Source organism: Alosa pseudoharengus, unplaced genomic scaffold (assembly GCF_046254945.1).
Source record: "Alosa pseudoharengus isolate Yale_2024_CS ecotype anadromous, Long Island Sound unplaced genomic scaffold, YU_APseudo_1.1 YU_APseudo_1.1_scf_23, whole genome shotgun sequence".
In the NCBI taxonomy this organism is placed as follows: domain Eukaryota; kingdom Metazoa; phylum Chordata; class Actinopteri; order Clupeiformes; family Clupeidae; genus Alosa; species Alosa pseudoharengus.
The window spans coordinates 30,325,672-30,343,656 of record NW_027468685.1 but is presented as its reverse complement, the minus strand read 5'-3'; the positions used below and the strand labels follow the sequence as shown (position 1 = coordinate 30,343,656).

At 42.5% G+C, this 17,985-nt stretch overlaps 1 protein-coding gene across 1 annotated transcript; it reads right to left on the bottom strand.

Moving 5' to 3' along the window:
* Positions 1-646: 646 nt before the first annotated feature.
* On the bottom strand, positions 647-9,179 carry LOC143141059 (synaptonemal complex central element protein 1). The gene is made up of 10 exons (XM_076302299.1): positions 9,048-9,179; positions 8,622-8,666; positions 6,129-6,188; positions 5,669-5,743; positions 5,524-5,571; positions 4,870-4,924; positions 4,657-4,746; positions 1,620-1,683; positions 1,454-1,520; positions 647-975 (listed from the first exon to the last, which is right to left on the bottom strand). The coding sequence occupies exons 1-10, from the start codon at positions 9,061-9,063 to the stop codon at positions 872-874; spliced, it is 624 nt and encodes a 207-aa protein (XP_076158414.1). The 5' UTR covers positions 9,064-9,179; the 3' UTR covers positions 647-871.
* Positions 9,180-17,985: the final 8,806 nt, after the last annotated feature.

The window sequence follows — 17,985 nt, the reverse complement described above, 5'->3', positions numbered from 1 at the left end:
GTCTTACATATAAGACTAGTCTCTAATTAGTTAGGAGAGACATAATATATACGCCATTTCCCTTCATTATTGGCCATGTATACTATACTGCGCATGCACCACATTCACTTTGAAAGAGCAGACTTCTCAAAACAAACTTGCAATGACAACAGTATACAGAGGCAACACTGGAAGCTGACTTTTTAAGTTCTGTCTCAGCGGAACCTTTTTGGCCTCCTAACCACGTCCATGTGAACTCTCCCAGGATGTATTGTGAACAACCTAATACCTTATAAAGCGACTTTGGCTGTGACTAAAGAAAAATATCTGAATAAAAAAAAAAACACTTTTTTATACATCAAACCCTGATGCCACTGAGAAATTCTAGACAAAATTCCAGCAAAACTGATTCAACTGCTGGTTGTATACATGCATTTGTCTTGGGCAAAGTATAATTGGTAGCATGAACCAAAATATATGGACACATTTTGCACGCTGGCAGACAGCAGCTTTCTTTCAGCATTCACTGAGGGAAAGGGGCGGCATGTGGGGCATTAGGTTTCACTTTAACTGAAGCAGCCTTGTGAAGTCAGCAGCATACAGAAACTATTACCAACTGCTATGCCTGTTACTCCCTTGGGAAAATCATGATAGCTCACAACAGAAGTCATTTCATTATGACTGTTGTATTGCAGTCTTTTGAGAATAAATAATCAAACATAACCAACATTACAACGTACATAAGTGAACTTAAGTGAACAGTGAACAATGTCTATGGCAAAGGACCCTGCTGGGTGTATAATCATGGTAGCTCATCTCTAGAATTCACTGGAGATGTCATCAACGTATGTGAGTAAAAGCATGGCACACTGTGCTGGCGTGTGTTGGACACTCACACTGCTGTGGTAAGCAGCTCATTGTCTCTAGGCACTGCTCCGTTATAGATGTCACTCAGCTCCTCCTGCTGTTGAGCCAACTGCTCCATCCTGTGTTTCTCTACATGAGCACAGAAACACAAAAGCACACACATTGTATTTATGAAAATGGTCAAAGCACAAACTGACCAGACACACTTCTACTGTCTGCATCACATTCAGACTAATCCCACTAAGATTAGAATGACAAAACGTAGCAATCCTTTTTGCTATCAAACTGAGCAACCATCATAAGTAAAACTTGAAAACCATACACCACTGGTACAAAAAACATTTGAACACGTCTGACCTTGTCCACACAAACCCAGGTATTTTAAAAAAAACTTCTGAAAACAGACCATTTTTCAAAACACCTTTTTTTAGGATGAAGATTTTCAGTAAATCTGTTAAAGCGTAGACAGGGAAAACAGACTTTGTCTGTTCATCTCCTTTGGTTAAACCTTATTCAAGCCAGGGTTCTGACTGGCCAATATAGCTTTCACTTAGGGTTACATAACATGGAGTGGTCATTGTGGCAAATTGATCCTTAAAAAACTCACCAGCTTTAAGGAGCTGAGCTGTAGCATTCTCTGCAGTGATGATCTCTGCTGGAAGTCTCTGGGGTGTCTAATAGAAGAGACATCAAAATCAAGAGGCATAATCACAAACCTTCTCACCCACATATCTGTTTTGAATAAAATATTTAACATACTCAAGACAACTCACAAACATAGAGAAGAGACTTTTGTGTTGAACCATTAACTGCTGCAGTTGATTCTCAAACTTCATCCTGATGAAAAAATGTAGCACAAGCACAAATATTCTTTATTTATTCTTTATATGTGCTGTCAATTTGACTGGTAACAGCTTTCATCCCACTCATAACTTACGATAAGACCTTTGTGGTCACTTAGACCTGAATGCAGTATGGACACTGCTGCTCGCGCCATTGTCCTAGAAGTTAGAAGTGCAGTCCACGATTTGTATTATTTATACGATTCGCCTTATTCACCTGGCGACCATTGTAAGCCAGAACGAGGGTACAGGGTAGGGTACACTTGCAATCACACCTCAGTCTAGCAGATGGTGGTAATGCAATCCGTTTGCGAACTGCCAAAAAAGCTGGGTTTGGGTTTGCTGGTCAGTGAGTTTTTTTGGCAGTTTGCATTACCACCATCTGCTGGACTGAGGTGTGATGACAAGTGTACCCTGTAGCCTTGTTCTGACTGCCGGATGAATAAGGCGAATTCAGTGGATTGCTCCTCTTGATCCTTTAGCTGTCTATTCAGTGTGAGCTCAAAACAAAAAAGAACAAAAAACTGTGTTGTTCATACACAGTCCCGGCTCTGTAAATAGGAAACAGATACTGTATAGTGGCCTGGCCATTACCAGCAGCCAAATTCCCTCAACGCCACCCTTACTCTTTAAACTTAAACTTCTCAGCAAGTCAGTGCAAGTACACAAGAACATAAACCTCACAAAACAACCTCACATGAAACAAATGTACAACATAAAACAGGCAGAGGACATGTTTACAGTCATTTCCACACAAAGCTTGCCAAATTTTCGAGTCTGCATGGTCTTACAGTCAAACATACAATAGTAAATCGGCAGGGGATTGGAAAACTATATTCATGGAATACAGTCTAATGCAGGGGTTCTCAAACTTTTGTGGGCCGGGGTCCCCTCATGTAGTGGAAAATTCTCCAAGGACCCCTCATAATCGCAACACATACAACTTGCTGTATAGCCTTTTTTTCCTGTTAGATGCTTATGTTATATGTACTCTAAAAACATAGAGTGGTAATACCACAATAGTCATGTTAGCAAACTTATGCTGGATTTTTGTATGTAGGATTTTTTTTAAAGGATTGTTGTTTCTTTGTCAAATGTAGGCCTATTGTGTTGAACACATAGTGTTTGCTTCACATAACTTTCATTTTGTTGGCGGTTAATTAATAGTAAAGTGTTTTGACGTATTGATGTAACGAATCAGCAGATCAATTGGGCAAATACTAATACTGTAGCATTTTTCGCCATATAAGACAATTTCATATTTTGTAGCAAACTTTGTCAGGGACCCCCGGACCCCAGTTTGAGAAGCAATGGTCTAATGGACCAAAGACTTTTCGTGCAGATTTTCCATAATGTAGCCTGTTATAACATTTGATGGCTTAGTATACCCGTCATGTTTACAGAATTACTTTCATTGATAAAAATGAGTTTGGCATGTGTCGTATGGATTTGTAATGTCGTATGGAATGTATTTGGTAGTAGCACATGATGCGTTTTGTCTGCAAAGTATGTTACACTTAAATTCTCATAGTTTTCCGACTTCCTGTGATGGCACGGCCAAAACAAACTGGTTCAGCTGTACTTGCAATGTCACTGTGGCTACCTGGAGGTCTTTTGGATGTATTATGCACCTCCTTGTCGTAAATTCTCTAAAATGAGAATAAACAGGGGCATGATATTTCAATTGAGTTTGTTTATAATTTTAATCCACCAAATTGACCAACACCTAATCATTCTTATGCCATACCTGTCAACATTTAGCTTTTTAACGTTTCATACACGTGTTTCAACACTGCATTTCGGTTGTTGCTTTTACCTTATGTATCCACCACTCCAAAGCTGCTTGTATCCAAACTCCAAAGCTGCTTGCTGTCAGATTTGGTTCCGAGGACACAAGTTCAGTGTATCAACAACACTCAATAACAGTTTATGTGATGTGTTAATCAATTAAATTCCCAACAATTTCACAACAGCTAGTTCTGGAGTAGGCCATTCAACCAGCCCACTAGCTTACGACGAGACTCAGGCTGCGTAGTCGGCACCCGCTTCCTTATTTAGGATTTGGGTTGCCAGGTTTTAGCCTATGACAAAACGGTTGAAATTGAAACTAAGTGATCGTGTATGTGTAGGGTGTATTTCATACACAATCTGGCAACCTGGGAGATGTCAGACTAATAGAAAAAATGCATGGATCAATGATTTTAAAATGAAGTTTGATGGCCATGGAAATTACGGGAGTTTTCCGGGAGAAATAACAAAACGGGAGGGTGCCGGGAGATGACCTTGAAATACGGAAGAACCCGGGAAAAACGGGAGTGTTGACAGGTATGTCTTATGCTGGAATTGGAGCGCTCCGATTGTTTTATAAATCATAGAGTCCTGGTGTAAGACGATTCCTGCACCATGGATCTGCTCTGGTATTAGATTTAAATTAGATTCAACTTTATTGTCATCGTGCAGAGTACAAGTACAAAGCCAACAAAATGCAGTTTGCGGGGGGGGGTCGTGTGCGGGGGGGTCGTGGGGACATCGTGGGGATGTCCACCTCCTTGTTGTCCCTATGTTGTATGTTTGATAAATAAGAGCCATTGTGCTAGTCAATCAATGCAACAGGGAAACTACAAAACATAAAACCTGCTTCAGTTCAGAGTTTTGGAGTACTGTATGCAAAATGATGGGATAGAAATAACCAAGTTGAAAGGGTCAAATGTGTGTGTGTTATTAAATTCTTTTTTGAATTTCATTTGCTTTAATCTACTTCCATGAAATAGAATGAACTTCACATTTTCTTTCTCAAATCAAATTCAATTAAAAAAAGGTTTAATTTTAGTACAATGCAATTCAGGATGGCCATTTCATTTTTTTCTGAATAAAGCAAAATTATTTCTTATTTCCTAGCTGCTTTGCTTGCTGTCAAGTATGCTCATATGAAGCACTGATGTTATTTATTGAGCTGGTTCATTGTTACCTTGTTTTGCGGTGTTTGAGTGTGGCTTCTTGTATCCGGTATCGGTACTGTTCCACAAGTTCTTCTTTCTGCTTGTTCTGCTCCTGCTTCCTATGAAGAACACATGAAGAGCATGCACTCATGTAGGCAGTCTTCTAAAATATAGCGTTAATTGACAACACTGAAATAAAGCTTTAATTCTTATCACACAGGCAAACAGACCTATGCACCTACCTCTGTGACTCCTGGTCCAGTTCTTCACATTTGAACTGCAGTACTCTGTGTGCCTCTGGGTGAACAGACAAACAGAAGGAAATGGAGGAAGACATCTATCTCCATTACTGGAGGCTTGAGATCACAAGCAAGATAATTACAATCAGCTCTCTCTTGGTGAAAAATACCATGTGATTTCATAAAGGCTATTTTAATAAGCATTATTTATAAGCACATCAACCTTTCACTACTACACTTACAGTAATTTGGGCATAGATTTGCATATCACTGAACATACAGCTAGATATTAGTTATCAACTTAGTGGTGGCTAAGTAAGCTAAGCATAAAAAACTTTGAAAAAAAAAAAGTAAACACATGGAATTTGTTTACCATTCCTTCTCTACAATGCATGAAATACAATGCACTTGTCTCAGCAGGACAGGACACTGTGGCAGCAAGTGTAGCACACAACGTAATCATTGTGTTTGGCTATCTACAGTACTGTACTGTTGATAATGCAAGAGCATGTGCACTTTGACATCAACTATGTAGTCAAGTGTGGTGGGTGATTGGTCAGAAAGACTGTAGATTGGAGAAAGTAGCCTGTTTTTGCTGAAATATTATTTGCTTAGCTGAAACAGTGAATAAACAAAAACAAGAGGAATTAAGCATACCTTGCTTCTCTTTAAGGACCACATCTAGCTGAAAGGCCTCTGAGCACACTAGAAACACACGTTTTCTTAAGTTAGCAAAACTGTGTATTGACCATACACCATTAATACATACAAAGACTCTCATCCATACACCAACATTACTCACAGGCCTCTTCTTCTTGTTCTAACACTCCTTTGATTTTTTGCACCTCCCACAGTTCCTCTTCCAGAGTTCTTTTAGCTATGCACAAAACACAAAATTATAATGTGAAATAAAATAAAATTGTCTATGATGTCACAGACAACTTCTCGCAAAAACATTTGATTAGACTACAATATGGTGGCTGATAAAAAGTGAGTATCTGGTAGAATTTAGAATCCACCAGTCATATTAGCAGATGGAAGAGAAAGTTAATTTCCACTCCTGGTACCCACTCACCTCCCATAACAGCATATGTGGCTGACATAACAAAGCTTATACTGACTACTCAAAGTACTCAAAGTATGGTTGTTACCCAAAGTAAATGTGCAGAATTTGAAGGTTAACTTGTTAACACTTTACCTGTCATTCATAAATAGGAGCCCTAAAGTGAATCTATGTTATATTGCTAGCTACTTCACAATACCTTGCTGTAGTCTTCTCAATTTCACAACGAGATCTTCCACTTTGGGCTCCTTTCCATTCTCTGATGAGAGCAAAAATATGCCATTGTTCATACTATAGGCTACATACATCCTCACTGATATTAACATTAATAACAGAAGTTACACAAGGAATCCATGGCTTTGTACCTGATTAACCTAAGGCCAATCTCACAAGACATAACTATCTTCAGATTGTCCCACATTTCTGATCCACATTTGAACCATTTCTATTTCAGAAAGTTAGTGAACTAATTTGAGTGGCTTTGTGAACATCATTGCTGCAGAAGTCACCGGTTTCAGGTACTTACTCACAGCTATTCCTCACAGGAAATATAGCACCTACTCCTACAATAGGAATAAGCTTTGCGTTGTGATAACAATACTGTACGCTTTGCCGAGTAGGCCTATGCCCTCAAGTTTGTGCCATAACTTAGTGTTTCATAGTAACTCAAGATACTGAGTAGAAATGCACCGATTGATCGGCTGGTAACCGGAATTGGTTGATTCTCATGTGATCAGCCAAGACCGGTGACCGGCCGGTCAGTCTGAGACATGGCGATTTAATGCCGGTCAATTGCACTCACCGCACTTGAAACAACATCACTCAGCTGATTTTGCAACGTTTAAAGAAGCTAGCAAAGGCCAACACTCAGGTCTGGATGTACAAAGAAAGCGCTAACACAGAGTTTTTCTATGTGCAGAAAGCTACTAAGACACTACTACTGTCACTTCATTACGTAAACAGCACTCATCACCCCTTGTCCCCTGCTCCCTCTACAACTGAGCAGCTGAACCACAAGCGCAGATGAGTTAACCGATTGCAACATTAAAAGGAATCAAAGTTTAGCGATCATACATGATAATAAGATGTCAACAAGCAGCAACATACAGAGTAGGCCTAGTAGTTCTACTCCACTTAAAAAAAATACTTGAACTATTTATGTAGACTAGGGCTATAACTTAATACCCTAGTCTAGCAGATTAGGAAGAGTAACTAAAGTTAAAGTTAAAGTTGCTTTTGACATAGTTGACATAGATGCTCTGAAAATACTGATTTAGCTGTCTCTGACAGTTTCTATAATTGATGCATTTAACCGGAATTTGAATTAGACCTGTTTTTAACAGGCGGAAGTTTTCACCGCAAATCACGCAAGCTATTTTCATATATGCCGTATATAGTACCACATCAGTGGTGTAGTAGTGGATATACTGTGATGTAGTAGTTAGCTGTAGTGGGTATACTGTGATCACTCCCAAATGTTAATACGTATCTTTGCCTATTTTATTTTGGGTATACTGAGATGGTGATGCTTTTTAAGTGGGTATACTGCATAGTCTTGCGTATCACATAGTCTACACCACTGCAATCACTATTAGCACTTCTCCTCCCCTGTGTTTGCGTGATACTCCCACTTTCCCCTCACCCTCCCATATGCATCAATGCATATGAAAATATGTTCCAAGGCAGCATCTTCAAATGCGTCATGCAAATAGCTTTTCTATTTTTAGTTGGATATTGAAAGTGAGAAGAAAAAAAAGGTTGTTCCATAACAGTGCATAAAGTGTGTGATTGTCCCACACTGGGAAGCATTATAGTTTAATACTGCAGCTGAAGTTAGACTTGAAGAACAATTTGTCTGTTCACCTGTTCCATCTTTTTAACAGCCATTCCATTATTGAAAAGTTGATTACATTTCTATGTTAAAATGTTACATTAAAGAAAATAAATCGTTGTGTATGCTGTAAAGTGGTTAGTAGAAATGAAATTGGAATTGGCTAAAATCGATATCAGCAGGTCATGAAAATCGGAAATTGGAATCGGCCAGAAAATTGCAATGGTGCATCTCTAATATTGACTTATAATTATGAAACAGCATAATTATGAAAAAAGTCATAATTATGAGAAATTGGGCCTCCTAGGAAGTCTGTGTCTTTTCTGCTGTTTCAAGAGCTGTTATGCTCAAAGGGTTATATCTACCAGAGCCATATAAAGATATTTTGCGACTTATTTCATGACAACACTGCAAAAAATGAATTCTAACCAAGTGTTATTGATCTTATATTAAGATTAAAAAATCTTACCTAGCGCCCTCTCAAAAGATCATTTTGACGTAATTTAAGAAGACTTTAACTTATTTTAAGGAGTCTTATCAAGACAAATTTGCTCAACGCACTGGCAGACAAATTTGCTTGTTTTTAGGACAAATTTGCTTGTTTTTAGGACAAATTTGCTTAACTCACTGGCAGACAAATTTGCTTGTTTTCAAGATGAGATGTCTTAAAATAAGTCAATGTTTTTTTTTATTAAGTCAAATGATTTCACAAGAAAGCGCTAGGTAAGTCTCTTTATACTGAAAACAACTAGTTTTTTTTTTTTTATCTTGATATAAGATTAATAACACTTGGTTAGATTTTGTTAGATAAGCAGTTTTTGCAGTGAACACAATGACATAACTTTACCACAACTAACTTACCTTGTTTTAAAGACAATTTCATCAAGATATCGTCGAGGGAGAACCCTGAATACATGATAAAGATTGTCAGATGACTGCATACTTGGGTCAGTAGCAAATGATGTTAACGTTAACTTTACGTTAGTGCTAGCTAGCTGTTCTAATAACGTTAGCTGCTAGCTAACGTTACCCTTTCTTGGCTTACTTAGGATCACTGCTGGTGTTAGGTCATTTTTGCTTCAGTAAGGAAATAGAGAGCTATTCCACCTATTTCAACAAATGTGATCAGTTAACGTTAACGTTTGCTGAATATGCTGCTTACTTAACTAATAATGCCCAGGTTGTAAAGTTAAGGGGCCTTCCTGACTAGCTTGACAGCTAACGTTAAGTTAATGTTTTACAGGAGGGGAAAGCAGTTCAACTTGAACTGGGCAATAACTTACTTACCTGCCGATGAACTCATAGTTGTTAAATGCGTTAACTGACAGTACAGTATTAGCTCAATTTGGTGTTGTAGTTATCGTAACCACACTGACACATTCAACTTCTAGGTAAAAGGGTTCAAATTGCTTGGCCTGTTTCTCCCTTCTCACGATCAGTGTTGCCAGATGCCAGCAAGGTTTTCCAGCCCAAAGCCTCGCCAAAAACCGCGAGAATGCACAAAAAACCGCCCAAATTTGCTTTTGCTTGTTTCTCATTTAAACACATTGAAATCATTAACAAGCTTTAAAACTATCCAATTTCAGAAACAATATTCAATTAAATGAACGCAAAAGTAGGCTACACGGACCTCAGTCAGACTATTCTTCTATAAGCTTATGTTACGGAAAATAATGCAATAAACGTAGACTATCAATGAGTCTGTTTGTGTCAATAGACGCTTGGAACAAAAGCATTCAGTAGGCTAGCCTAACATACAAACATTGAGTGGATATGAACATACAAAATAGCCTAACGCACAACATTTCAATTATTTATAATAGCAACATGACATGCATATTCATGTATTAGATGAAATCGCATTGATTATAGAACAGGGGTGTCGACTCTTTGAAGAGGCAGTGCGTTCATAACTGGTGGGCCAGCTCTAGGCTACAAAAAATATTTTCATAGGCCTACGCCAAATGTAGGCTAAAGGCTTGAGTTAAACTTGAGTCTGACACCTGTGATTTAGAACAATTAATTAATACATAGGCTATATCTATTCCTTGAGACAGGCAGTTAGGCCTAGAGTTTTCATGAAAATCGCGCTGAACATAGGCTATTTAGGACAGTGTCAGTGCGCTCTTTGCAGAAGCAGTGCGTTCATGCATGGCAACTCTATACACGCAAAAAATATTTTCATACGCCAGATATAGGTTAAAGGCAAACTTGAGTTTGACACCTGTAATTTAGAACAATCAGGCCTACCTGACAGGCAGTTAAACCTAGAGTTTTCATGAAAGTCGAGTTGAACGAACAGGGGTGTCAGTGCGCTGCAGAAGCAGAACGTTCATGCATGGCGGGCCATCTCTACACAAAAAACATAGGCCTATGGCCTAGGCCCTTCGTGAAAATTGCTTTGAGCAATTGTTATTAGGCCTAAAAATAATTAAAAAGTTCTAGTAGGCTTTGTCAAACTTCCTCAACAACTGTCGGGCTGGACGGAACGTGGGCCGTAGTCCTATGTCAAGCCATTCGCGCAAGACCTGTGCGCACATCCATCAACCCTGAAAGAAGGGGAAAGTCCATCCTGTCTCGTAGGTAATCTTTCAGCAGTGTGCACCCTCATAAAGAGATTGACTGTAATGAGAAAATGATCTTTGCCCACTTTGGCATATTGATATTGTCAGTCAGCTAGCTAAATTTGAAAACCCCGCGAGCTGTGTGTTTGAAGGGCGGTTTGCGCCGCAGTAGGGGAGAACCAGACTGAAACACTTTTTAATTAAACGTAATTTACAAAGACATCGTAAAACACTGAAAGCTAATATTTTGTCACAAGCAACCTACATCTGTCCTCTGTCAAATACAGTTGCATTTTCAGGTCTGAACAAAACCATTCAGTAGTTATTTAAGGAGAAATCGAACGTGCGTTTTGTTTCATTCGTCCCTCCTGGCCGGGATAAATGAAACGACATGAGGGACGAAAGAAACATACAGCTTAAACTTCCCACAACTTCAATATTTGACAACATCATGAATGGTACTTAATATGTGTTATTTTAGATAAATTACTGCTGGGCTTTACTGTCTGCTATGAATATCTAACAACTTATTGCCGTCATTGTGAAGCGCATATCTCGCGGTTATGGAAATACCATGCACTATGCCATTTATAGCTAGAATGCATGTTTCGATACATAAGGTGACGTGAGCTGAGAGTGTCTGTTGTGAGTTTAGGGGGCACGTCAGCCAGAGGGTGTGTGAGTGAGTGAGTGAGTGAGAGACTGCTGCCTGCTGAGGGTCGCTGGAAGAAGGGTCTGAAGTGCTTATGTGTTTCGGCTACAAAAACCCGCCGAACTGATCCGAAACCAGCCCAATTTTTATACACCCGCCCAAACCCATTTTTGCCCGCAAAATAGATTGCAAAACCGCCCAATTGCCCAATCTGGCAACCCTGCTCACGATCGTCATGATCACGTCCAGGTGGTAGTCCTGGGATTCTAGAATGCAAGAGAACATCACCCTCCTGGGGTCCCCATATAAATGTGTAGAATAAATTAAGGGGACAAGACTTTTAGACTAGGCAGGATTTTGGAAAATGTGCTTATTTAAAGTCCCGAAGGCAAATCATGTTAATTTTTGGCATACAACATTTTAAGGGGTTTTGAAGGGTGCTGAATTCAAATCTTCTGTATGCCAGGCTCAAAAATGTCCCATAATGCCTCAAAACGGAGAAATCCAATATGGCCGCCGCCGCCAGGTCAAAATCTAATTAATCACTTATCTTTAGGACTGTACAAGGTAAAAACCTGAATGTAATGTGCTTTTATAGGTTTTCACATATAGGGAATTCAATGTCATGCTCAGATTTAAGATCAACACTAGAGAAAATGCTTGAAATTAATGTACATGGTTAAAATTGTTGTCTCGGATAATGAATAATTCATGAAAAAAGAGGACCATGAAACAGGTTGATGGCTTTCTGAAGAATTTACTTGAAACGTGTTTAGAAGCAAGGTTGATTACCATATTTCAATTATATATTTATATTATTTATCTGTATTTATCTATTTATCTGTATTTTAACTATTTATTTAATAATGCATATTTACCTATTTATTTAGTAATTAATCCATTCTGTTCTAATCAATTCTTTAAACTTCTTGGTATGAAGAGGTAGGCTACACACTTATAATTATCCTCATCCTCCTCCTCTCCAGCAGTGTTCTGACAGGTGCTGCTGCATAACATGCAACTTTTCCTGCAACTGTAGCGCTGGCTTAGACATCCCTTGACGCAACCACAGGAGGTGATCTCCTTACAAGCTTTTGGAATTGGTGAGAGATAGTAGCTGTGGCACTAACTGATCATTTGGATGGCCTGATAAGTGTGTGTTGTGTTTGGGCCACCAACATGCTTTCTTGGCAAGGGACGCCCCCCAGTCGTGCATGAATTGTTTAATTATGCCTACGCACACAAGGGAAGCCCGTTGTCGTTTTTTCTCTGGTAAACGTGCGGGTTCTCCTGTTTCCGAGGGTCCGTCAAGGAAGATGGCAAGAGTAGCCAGGGCGCTTGGGGAGTCCTCAGCAGCCTTACAAGCCTCACTTTTTTCTCTTAGCACAAGGCCTGCAGTTACCCAACCTGCTCCTTCTACCAGTCCGCATGAGCTGGAGGAGGAAGATGAGGAGGCCATTGTGGACGTTGAGACTGTTCTTGCGTCTGAGGGAGAGGAGCTACCTTGTGCACTGCCCTGTGTAGCCAGCCCCGTGGGAGGCGAGCTGGCCCGTCTGTTTGAGGAGGTCGTTGGCAGGGCATCCAGGGCTCTTGATATTCCCCTTCCAGAAAAGCCCCTTGCCTCTGCATCTAGGTTCCACACAGACATGACTGAGCGCCCAGTGGCGGCGCTCATTCCCCTCCTACCAGACTTTAGCGACTTGTTCTGTCACCAGTTTTCCTCCCCAACTACTTTTCATAGGTGGTCTGGCCAGGCTAAGGTGCTTTCCAACATGCACGGTGAAGGGCTGATAGGTTGTGGCTCACTCCCCCCAGTGGATCAAGCTTTGGAGCCCCTCTTCAACTCCCCCAACTCCCTCTTTGGTGGTCCCTCCTGCCTCAGTGCCAATGGCAGGACTATGGAGGCTCTGCTGGGTAAGCTGCATAGGCCCATAGTGATGCAAGCCCGCCTGGCTAACACAGCGGCCATTCTGTCCCTGTATGTTCGACACCTCTCTGGTCTCTTGCAAAGCAGTGCCGGTGATCCCGGTGCCGGTGATTTGATAGAGCTCCAGTCAGCCTCTGTGTACCTCACTGCAGTGTCTAAGGAGCAGGCAGTGGCATCGGGCCGCTCCTTGCCTCAGTTCTAAGTAGCTAGACGCCATCTCTGGCTGTCTTAATCTCAGCTCCAGCAGGCAGACAGAGAGCGTCTTTTGAGAGTGCCGGTGGAGCCTGGGTCCATGTTCGGCCCACAGCAGGCGCGTGACAGCTGGCCCTGTGCAGAAGAGGTGAAAGGGTCTCTTGGCAGGCGTACCAGGGGCGCTAAGCGCCCTAGAGCATTCACGCCTCAGCCAACACCTACCTTGGGGCATCCGTCTTGGGGGCCGACTGAGCTCATGCAGCGGCTTCAGGCATCCCAGGGGCGGGGTACCTGCCCACAAGCTGGCCGGGGGGGCCAGCGTGCTAGTGGCCGTGGCCTCTCCAGGCGCCCTTGTCGTTCCTGACAATCTCCGAGCCAGCCAGCCTCACCTCTCAGCTTGATGCATTAAGGCTTGGCTGGAGCAGATCCATGGGTGCTCTCCACCATGACCCACGCTCAGACCTTATGTGCAGAGCTGTCCACCCTCCTGGACAAAAGGGCGATAAGGGAAGTGAGGAGTTCAGACCCCCAAGCGGGGTTCTTCTCCCGTTATTTTCCTGTACCCAAGCACACAGAGGACCTTCGTCCTATTTTAGACCTCAGGGCTCTCAACGTACACCGGTCTCTGAGGTGCAGGTTCATAACAGTTCCGAGGGTGCGGCAGGCCATCAATGCAGGGGACTGGTTTGCTACCATCGACCTACAGTATGCTTATTTTCAGATACCCATGGCCAGGGCATTGGCAGTTCCTGAGGTTTGCATTCGAGGGTCAGGTCTTCGAGTTCCAAGTCCCCCCATTTGGAATCTCTCTGGCCCCCCGAACCTTCACCAGGTGCATGGAGGCAGAGGGGGCTGAGGATATTAAACTATCTAGACGACTGGCTCATCTGTGCAACCTCAGAAGTGCAATGCCACCTACACGTGGCTTTGCTGTTGAAGCACATTCAGGACTTGGGCTTGCGCCCCAATCCCAAGTAAAGCAGGCTTCAGCCTTCCCAGGTCACCACCTTCCTGGGCATGGTCCTGGACTCCAGGAGGGCAACCATCTCAATGTCTCAGTTGCTTCACGTTGCACGCCCAGGTGGAGTGGAAACTCTGCCTTCGCCTCTTGGCCTTATGGCCCTTCACATGCGCCCAGTCCAGAGGTGCCTGTTGAGCCTTTGTCTGTGCCCCCAAGGGCCCTCCCAGGCCAAGGTGACTGTGTCCCGCAGGCTTCACAGGGCCCTATTGGTGGAGAGATCCCGCCAACACCGAGAAGGAGAGTGCCATGGAACCAGAGATTCGTGACTGGGTCGTATTTACAGACACATCCCCAGTAGGCTGGGGCGCCGTTCTCGATGGTCAGGGCATCAATGGTCTCTGGACGGACCCTTGGCTATCCCAGCACATCAATGTCCTGGAGCTGAGGGCTGCTCTCCTCACCCTCCGACACTATCTACCGTGGCTAAGATGTGATGGTGAGGACCGACAGCACGGTGACTGCGGCCTACATCAACAGACAGGGGGGCTTGGGGTCTCCAGGTCTTTGCAGCCTGTCGACAGACCTGTGGCTCTGGGCTCATCCCCTGTTCAGCTCTCTCAGAGCAGTTCATGTGCCGGGGGCCTTGTATGCTGCGGCCAACATCTTGTCGAGAGGGGGCCCACATCCCAGAGAGTCGAGGCTCTAGTTAGCTTCTTCCTATTCACAAAGGCTAACTAGCTAACGTTTTTTTAGTTTCTTACGATATATTAATTATTCAGTTAGCCTATACATAATCCTCACATAACAATATTCACATGCTATTATAGATGTATTACATGGTCCTAAACAAATTGTTGTGATATTATGTTATAGTTTACCTGTTACTGCTGAGCATCATGTGAGAGGAGCGACATAATTGCTAAAAAGTGCCTCCTCAGTGTATAGGTAGAGGGTGTGGCCTCATTCAGGGTTACATATGGGTATTTGTGTGTGTAGGGGTACGGGTAGGGGTGGGATGGGCAAACATGTCATCTTAGCACACTGACATCAAAACAATAGGCTCAGGTACAATATTTCAATAGTAGGCAAATCTAGTAGTAATAGCTTAAGAGTTTCAAGCATTTTCTTCAAATACTAAATAAATAGTTAAAATACAGATAAATAATATAAATAGATAGTTAAAATATAAAAATAAAAAACATGTTTCAAGTAAATTCTTCAGAAAGCCATCAACCTGTTTCATGGTCCTCTTTTTTCATGAATGATTTGTTATCCGAGACAACAATTTTAACCATGTACATTCATTTCAAGCATTTTCTCAAGTCTTGATCTTAAATCTGAGCATGGCAATGAATTACCTATATGTGAAAACCTATAAAAGCACATTACATTCAGGTTTTTACCTTGTACAGTCCTAAAGATAAGTGATTAATTAGATTTTGACCTGGCGGCGGCGGCCATATTGGATTTCTCCGTTTTGAGGCATTATGGGACATTTTTGAGCCTGGCATACAGAAGATTTGAATTCAGCACCCTTCAAAACCCCTAAAAATGTTGTATGCCAAAAATTAACATGATTTGCCTTCAGGGTTAATTTATTTTCAAAATTGACCTAGACTATTTTATGTGTTGGGTCAGGGACAGATTACTTTGAAATGTAATCCGTCATAAATACAGACTACACTCCAATCTTCGTGGCATAATCCATTGGATTCCAAAAATAATGCAATTCAATTATTGAAGAAAAAAGTTTTGATATTAAGATTTTTTAAAGATGATTTAAGTATTATGGTTGAAGGGAGCATAATGCAAAAATATATTTACTTCTGTATCATATGTCCATTGCAGTGGACATCATTCTTAAGAAAATATGTACTAATGTAATGTTATTGCATAGAGCTCCAATGGGATCTTGTATTTGCAACATGAAATGAAAATAGATGTGCCAAGGAAGGAGTGTTGCCCCTGGAGTGATTTTCAGGCTGACCCCAGAGATGAGCACTGTGATGGAGTGCTGTTACTGTAGTTGAGTATGCACTCTGATGGCCATACCAATATAAGGTGTTTGGCGTTGCAGCCACAATGTAGGTATGGTAGACTGTATGCCTGGGTTTTAGCCCAGGAGGAGTGACTGCACGCTCCATTCACTACGTGGTGAGGTACTAGGATGGCTTGCTGTGAGGCCATCAGACTTACCTAGAGTATGAGCTGTATTAGGGACCCCCATAGTCTTACCCCTGACCCTGGTGTGATGGACCCCAGAGATGAGTGTGTGTGACACCCTGTAGTCGGGTTAACCTCACGGCGGTGGAACAACAGGAGGCAGTGCGTCAGATGTTGGGCAAAGGCAGTTGTATGCGTTTTATTTTCTTTTGCCGCAGGTAAGCATCAGCAAGTCAGTCAGGAGAAAGAGAGAAAAAAAAAATAACTAACTGAAATAAACAAAAAAAAAGAAGAAGAAAAAAAAAACTCCAATGCACCGACTCTCAATTAACACTAAAACTTAAACTTCCAAAATAGCTCCAATAATTACAACTCCAAAAAGAGAACAATTCTCCCCTCACAAGGATTGACAGATGTGTACTGCTATTCAATGTCTAGGTGTTGTCTTAAGCTCACTTCAGACCCTTCTCTCCTCTAGACCCGTTTTGGCCAAGAATATATTTCGCATGGCCTAACCCACAATCATAACCAAAATCAATTATCTCTATGAACATACATTTCTGGTTCAAATATCACCATACATAGTCAACACAATACTCTTCACATATTTACCTGCCTAGAATCATTATACATCCTCTGTATCCCCCTTAAATATTCCCCCAACACATAAAAGCCAAAAACACCCCTCTTAACCCACACACTTGATCCCCGCACCTCTCTGACGTCACACCCCACAATGCACAAAGTCCTTCCCGACTTCACGTCGGGTCCTTTCCCAGCCTACAGCACCCGGAAGCCAGCGCGGCCGCAGCGTGAGTGTTTCCCAGTCCCTGTCCATGTTTGTGAACTGTTCGTACCGTGTTTCATTGTCTTTGGCCTTTCAGTAACGTCGCGATTTATGTTTGTGTTGTAGGCGGCGTCCTGAATGCCTTGGAATGTCATGTTCGTGTGTGCGCTGGAATATTATGTTTGTGCTAACGTGCTAATAAAAGGGTGTTTGTGAACCACGGTCTCAGTCCCGTTCGGATCAGCTGTATTCACTTTAGGGGTAGTGGGCAGCCACACCGCTACACTTCCCCCCTCCCGTACAGACGCCTGACGTCCCTGTGAAGAAACGGGCTCTCCCAAGCCGGGCTCCATGCTCACTCCTTCCCCCCCCTCTTCTGGGATGCGGGAAAGAAAATCCGCCACTCTGTTTGAGGCCCCAGGCCGGTACGTCACGGTGAAGTTGTACGGTTGGAGAGACAGGTACCACCTGGTGACCCTGGAGTTAGTGTCACACATCCTCTCCAGCCACTGAAGCGCTCTGTGGTCTGTCTCCAGCTGGAACGGTCTCCCCAGGAGGTAATATCTCAGGGAGTCGAGGGCCCACTTAATCGCCAGACACTCCAGCTCCACAGCCGAGTACCGCCTGTCCCTCGGGAACAGCTTTCGGCTGATGAATGCCACCGGCCTCCGGAACCCATCCACCTCCTGAAGCAGGACCGCACCGAGTCCCACCCCAGAAGCGTCTGTCTGGATAATGAACGGCCTGTCGAAGTCGGGGCTCAGCAGGACTGAGTCGCCGCAGACTGCTCCCTTCAGGTCCTGAAAGGCCAACTCCAGACCACTCTGTTTGGTGCTGCCGCACTAGTGAGATCAGAAAGGGGAGATGACCTCTCCGAAAAGTTAGGAATAAACCTTCGATACCACCCCACTAGCCCCAAAAAGGATCTCACCTTCCTCTTTGTGGTTGGAGGTGTGCAGCTGCGAATGGAGTCCACTTT

Coding starts and splice junctions, on each gene's coding strand:
- LOC143141059 (XM_076302299.1), bottom strand. Junction 5,744..6,128: donor ATTGAGAAGACTACAGCAAG/GTATTGTGAAGT, acceptor TTTTGTGCATAG/CTAAAAGAACTCTGGAAGAG. Junction 4,747..4,869: donor CTGGACCAGGAGTCACAGAG/GTAGGTGCATAG, acceptor TGTTCTTCATAG/GAAGCAGGAGCAGAACAAGC.